Raw genomic sequence first — 5477 nt, forward strand, 5'->3', positions numbered from 1 at the left:
CCTCTCCCTACTCTGGATGCAGGGCAGGGATGTGGTGGGACCTCAATAGACTGGAGAGGAGGAAGGGTGGGTGAGGAAGAAGGGGCAGCATTAGGGCACTTGCAACCTTGCTCAGGACAGGCTTAATGCCTGAAGGAGCCTAACATCCTTCTCCCAGGCCCTTCTCCACGTAGCGAGCTCCTACAATGTCCCCTCATTCTGGCTCTGAGGTCAGAGCCAGGCTGGGGAGTTTCCTGGAGCCCTGATCAGCACTGGATGTGCTGTGTAACCCACCCTGGAGGTCTGTCTCCCCATCTGTATGTGCAAGGACCCAGGGACCCATCGTAGCCATGCCAGGGACAGATCGAAGGACACCACACTCAAGACTGGATGTTCACTTCTCTTTCCAAAAAATACCAAACACACAGTCTAGGTGTGGCAGGGGGACAGTCGGGCTGGGGACCTGGACATTACACACCCAGGGGGCCCTTGGCGGAGGCGGACAATTTAACAACTGGTCTGAAAGTCAAAAGAGAGGAGAGCTGGTTAGTGGGGTGAGCAACAGGGCAGGGCAGGGGCTGTGGGGTTCAGGCCTAGGAGCAGGGACTGGCCAGTGTGGTCAGACCTGGGCCCTCACAGCAGCCCAACTGGGGGCCCATTCCTGGGAGCGGGGGGTTGTGGGGGAAGGACACATTCTGGCCTGGCCTTGTGTGTGGATGTGCACGTGGTGCTGGATCTACTGGAAGAGCCTGAGACCTGAACTCAGGGACAGCGGGCCGAGCAAGTCTCTTGGTCTTTCTGAACCATTTCCTCATGTGTAACATGGGGACATTCATCATCCTGGCACTGCCCCCTTCGTGGGGTTGCTGTGAGGAACCTGTCAGCCTGGGAAGGGGACTGTAGCCATCCCAGGGCACAGGGCACCAAGGTCCACCTTTGTGGCTGTGTCCCCGGGGCCCGGCACAGCGTAGGCCCTCACGTAGCCCTGCAATGAGTAAATAGCGGCCCGTGAAAGTGACGACATCTGGGCTGGAAACGTGCTGGTGCCCGTGCGTGGTGCAGACGGGTCCCTGCCTGTATCTGGACGTGCACGTGCACCTGCGGGCTGAGTCCTGCCTCTGGCCGCCCTCTGTCTGGTTCTGAGTCTCAGAGTGCAGGGTGGGTGCCTACGTGGGGACAAGCTGCTCGGTGCAGCTCGGGGATGCGCTGTGCCCTACTGGCCCCGCCCAGGGTGCCGCAGGGGACGGCAGAGTGCAGGGCTCAGACGTACTCTCGCGCAGCAGCCGAGGGGCCGGGCCGGTAGGGCTGCGGGCTGCTGTTGGTTCTCTCGGGCTCCGGGCATGTGCAGCAGAGGAAGGAGCCCCCCAGCATGGCCAGGCCGGCGGAGGCCCAGCCGACGAACAGGGCCGAGCCGAACTCGTACCTGCAAGAGGTAGGGAGGATGCCTTCAGGGGTGGCTGCAGGCCCGCCCTGTCCCAAGGCTCCCCCCTCCCAAGGGGCGTGCAGGGTGTGGGGAGCTGAGATCAGGGGCCTCCCAAGCCTCCCCAGTCTCTCTGGATAAGTTCAGATGAATGCCCCCCATTCCCCCTCCCCGACATCACCCAGCACAGCCGCATCACCCAGCGTGACCCAGGCCCAGGGCGGCCCGCTCTGCGTGCGTACTCGGGCCCCTTTCCTCATCTGGCCGGAGGAGGGCGTCCAGGGGGGCCGCCGAGTGCCATGGGGAAGAGCAGGGCAATCCCTGCCATCTTTCTCTTGGTCACCCTCTGACCCACAGAACTCCCAGCCTGGGCTCCCTGCTCTCCTCTGGGGCACGTGGGCCCCTCCACCTAGTGCCCCGTGTCCCCCGCCTCCTGGCCTCTCTGCAGCGCCCCCAGGACTCCCCACCTTCGTGCTTTTGCCTGAGGTGCCCCCCTCCTGGAGGGACCCTGTCTGTGCCTCCTGTGCTCCGCTCCTCTGCCTTAAGGGCCCACTTCAGATGCCACCTCCTCCCAGGGTCTTTCCCTGACCCCTTGTGCCTGACCCTGACTCTCACTGGATGGCCATTCAGCCCCCCGGGCTTGCCCGAGCCGAAGGGAGCGCCTGGAGGGCAGAGAGCGCGGGATTCCTCCGTGGCTCAGCACAGGGCCAGCATACTGGCTGCCTTGGGAAATGTTGAAGGGATAAGGAACGAGTGCCAGGCTGGTGTCTGTCTCTGAGCTGAGCCGCCTGTTGCTTGGAGATCTTTGTGGCTGGAACTGCCAGCCCCAGGGAACAAGCCCCATGCCTGAGGTCTCCTTTTTCTCCCTCACCACACCTCTGCCTTCTCCAGGGAGCCTTCCAGACTGCAACAGCCCCAGCATCTTTTCCTATTCTCCCTCCACTCCGGGGCCCAAGGTCTTTTGGGATGTCTGGGGTGGAGACTGTCCCCTTCTCTACTGTGGCAAGCTGAGATGGGAGGTTGGAGCCAGGTGGGCCCAGGCTTTTCACAGAGCCCCCTCTTCCGCCCTCACGCCCTCGGCCTTACTAGTCCTGGTCATGCTAACTCCTAAATATCTCTGAATGTATTTTTCACTGCTAGCCTCTAGCCCCAAGGCCTGCTCCAGACCTTTGCACTTTACTGGTCTTATCTCCTCCCCACCACGTTGCATGCCACAGCCAGGATTGTTGGCTGCCTTCTGCCCCAGGATGGGGAGCCAAATCTTCCTATGGCCGTAAGGTCCCCCCACATCTGCCCTTACCACTTCTCCAGTCTCCATCTCCCAGCCCAAAGCACCTGCTGCCTTCTGCGGGAATCACAGCAACGGGGTTGCTGAGTGCTCTCCAGGGCCCTGGCATTGTGCTAAGTCCTCTCCGCGGTATCTCATTGAGCCCTCACAACCACGTGTGAGCTGGGTCCTTGGGTCCCAGCTCCATTTTACAGGGAGGAGACCAGGCTCAGAAGATAAAGGAACTTGAGCTTTCACACAGCAAGCACACACAGAGCTGGGATTTAAACCTGGATCCGGGTTGCTTAGCCCCTGGAGCGCCCTCCACAGGCCTCCTGCCCCTTCAGAGGGCCCAGCCACACCCTGCCTGGCTCCCCGCTCCAGAGCTTCTCAGTGGCGACACCCAGTGCTCATCCCCTGTTTCTCCCTCCAGGTGCCCTGCTGGACAAAGGCAGTGGAGCGGGAGGCCCAGCTTGTCCCCTGGTCCAAGCCGTGCCCTGGCACTCACCTGGCATTGATTGGTGTGCTGGGGTTGAAGAACTCCTGGGTCACCAGGGTGGCATACCACGAGACGGCTGTCAAAGTGCAGAGGCCTAAGGACAAAGGAGGGAGTGCTCAGCCCTTCTCTGGCCCCAGTCGGCCACCCAGAGTGGGGCCACCTGCCACGACCGAGATGGTGGAGAGGGAGCCAGGGACACTCACCTGCCAGGAGGAAAAGGGCACCCCCAGAGATGGCGATGCGGCTCTTGGCAATGGGGTTGCTGTCTCCAACCCGGGTGCACTTCATGCCAACCACACTGAGGACCATGGCCACAAAGCCCAGGAGCACGGCCACCACCATCAGGGCTCGGGCTGACTGGATGTGACCTGGGCAGGGCGGGAGGGACTGAGCAGGTGGTTGTAGAAGAGGGGAGGGGTGGGTAGGAGGAGCGGCAGGGTAGTTTGAGTTCTCTCGTCTGCTGCTCTTTGGCAGGTGGCCTCCCTTTGGGGCCTGGCCCACCTTCTCCCAAGCAGTAGGGGTCAGTTCCTCCTGGGGCCTTGCAGATTCAGCAGAAGAAAGAACCAAGGGTGTCCGAGGCCCAGCTCGTCCCAGGTTGGCTCTCGGGCAGGGACGCCTTCTCTATCGGTCATTCTGCCTCCTGGTCACCTTCCCCTCTGCCCTCTGAGTCACCCACGGCAGGTATACACCTGCACCCAGGTCAGTCCTGGACCTCAGGCAGCTCAGGGGATCTGGGTCCCTGAAGGAGCCAGGTGATCTGCCTGGATGGGCATGGGGAAGGGGGGTCGTGTGATAGCTGCCCGACTTAGGCCTGTGGGGCCCTGGGCAGAGGGTGGGTGGGCTGGCCCTGAGCCAGGGACAGAGCTTCAGTGGCCCGTTTACAGGCCAACTTGTCAGGCTCAACCCCGCACCCCAGGAGAAGGAGAGGGACCTACGTGCCCAAACGCCATGTGCACAGGCCTGTGCGTAGTGTGGGTCGGTGCACCCAGATGGGGGCATGCGTGTCTAGGTGCAGGCCTGGCACGAAGGTGTGTGCGCGCCGTGTGTCTGCATAGGGAGTATGGGGAGAAGTGGAAGGGAATGAGCCTCTTTGAGTGCCACGCACCCCTCTCAGCTAACCCTGCCACAGTCCTGTGCTCTCCTCTACAGATGAGGACAAGAGAACACAGAGAAGGGCTAGTGGCTCCTTTAAGGTGAGCTGGGATCGTGACTGCCAGAGCCAGAGCCCCTGCCCTCCACGGAGCACCCGGCTGGCCTGGATTTTCTAAACGCACAGGGATAGGGGCTGGAGAATGAGGCCCAGCGCAGGTGGCAGGCTGTGGGCAAGCCTCCTCCAGACTCCCCCCTTCCCCCACATCCCACCTCCCCCCACCCAGCCGGTGGGAGGCCTACCTTCCAGGGCGAGCAGTGAGTCGTAGAGTTTGCACTGCACCTGCCCCGTACTCTGGGAGGCACAGGACATCCAGAGCCCTTCGTAGAGGCCCACGGCCGTGATGATGGCGTCGCCCGCATACGAGGACTGCTTCCACTGCGGGAGGGCTGTGCTGGCGATGATGCCCACCCAGCCACCCAGGGCCAGGAAGTAGCCCAGGAGCTGGAGGCCTGAGTTGGCCATGGCCCAGGGGAGGGGAGGAGGGGGCTGGAGGTCCCAGGGCTCAGGGCCGGGCCAGGGTCCCTGGGGAAGCTGGGGTCATGGCCAGGTGAGAGGAACAACTGGGTGGGGGGTGAGGGAGCGGCGAGTGGCCAGAGGCTGAGAAGGAGAGGTGGCAGCCCGGCAGCGGCAGCGGCAAAGGCAAAAGCTCTGGGCTCTAGAATGCAGGGGGAGGCCGAGGGGCCGGGGAAGGCCAGGGGCCCGCCCACAGCAGCTGCCTGAGCCAGGGCAGGGTCCCCAGCAAAGCTCCTGCCAGCCCCCTGGGGGTGGAGGGTGGGGCCCTGGCCCAGGTGGGTGCCTCGGCCCCGCCTCCCAGGGAAAGAGAGGGGAGGGCCTGGGAGGAGTGACCCTGCTTGCCCTCAGGGCCTTCCTGCCGGGGAACCCCCTGTAGCAACCGTGCACATGTCCTACAATTTTAATTCCTGCCCCAGCACCAGCCCTGAGATGATGGACTTTGCTGTTGCTTGCCTGACCTGCCCCTTGGGTTTTCTGTCCTCTGTAGGACAGAAAGGAAATGGAATCCCACTTTGCGTCAGGTAAGACTAGAGTTAGACATCAGAGAGAACTTTCTGGAGAGGGCTCTGAGGCCAGATCCAGATGTGGAGAGACTGGGCTGGGGAGGGGATGTTGCGGAGAGGGAATCCCGGGTTCTGGGGGTAGG

The 5477-nt window shown here is 62.7% G+C and overlaps 1 protein-coding gene across 1 annotated transcript; it reads right to left on the bottom strand.

The window, feature by feature from the left end:
* Positions 1 to 366: 366 nt before the first annotated feature.
* On the bottom strand, positions 367 to 5141 carry CLDN19 (claudin 19). Its single transcript, XM_043574623.1, has 5 exons — positions 4558 to 5141; positions 3369 to 3533; positions 3175 to 3259; positions 1250 to 1402; positions 367 to 498 (listed from the first exon to the last, which is right to left on the bottom strand). Exons 1-5 carry the CDS (start codon positions 4778 to 4780, stop codon positions 450 to 452), a joined length of 675 nt encoding a protein of 224 aa, XP_043430558.1. The 5' UTR covers positions 4781 to 5141; the 3' UTR covers positions 367 to 449.
* Between the last annotated feature and the right edge of the window lie 336 nt (positions 5142 to 5477).

This window comes from Prionailurus bengalensis, chromosome C1 (genome assembly GCF_016509475.1).
Source record: "Prionailurus bengalensis isolate Pbe53 chromosome C1, Fcat_Pben_1.1_paternal_pri, whole genome shotgun sequence".
In the NCBI taxonomy this organism is placed as follows: Eukaryota; Metazoa; Chordata; class Mammalia; order Carnivora; family Felidae; genus Prionailurus; species Prionailurus bengalensis.

Bases quoted from the DNA above. Each gene is read 5' to 3' on its own strand.
- CLDN19 (XM_043574623.1), bottom strand. From the start codon at position 4,780: ATGGCCAACTCAGGCCTCCAGCTCCTGGGCTACTTCCTGGCCCTGGGT. The intron at 3,534-4,557 runs GTAGGCCTCCCA...CGCCCTGCCCAG, and splicing joins CTCACTGCTCGCCCTGGAAG to GTCACATCCAGTCAGCCCGA. The intron at 499-1,249 runs GTACGTCTGAGC...TTTGACTTTCAG, and splicing joins CCCTCGGCTGCTGCGCGAGA to ACCAGTTGTTAAATTGTCCG.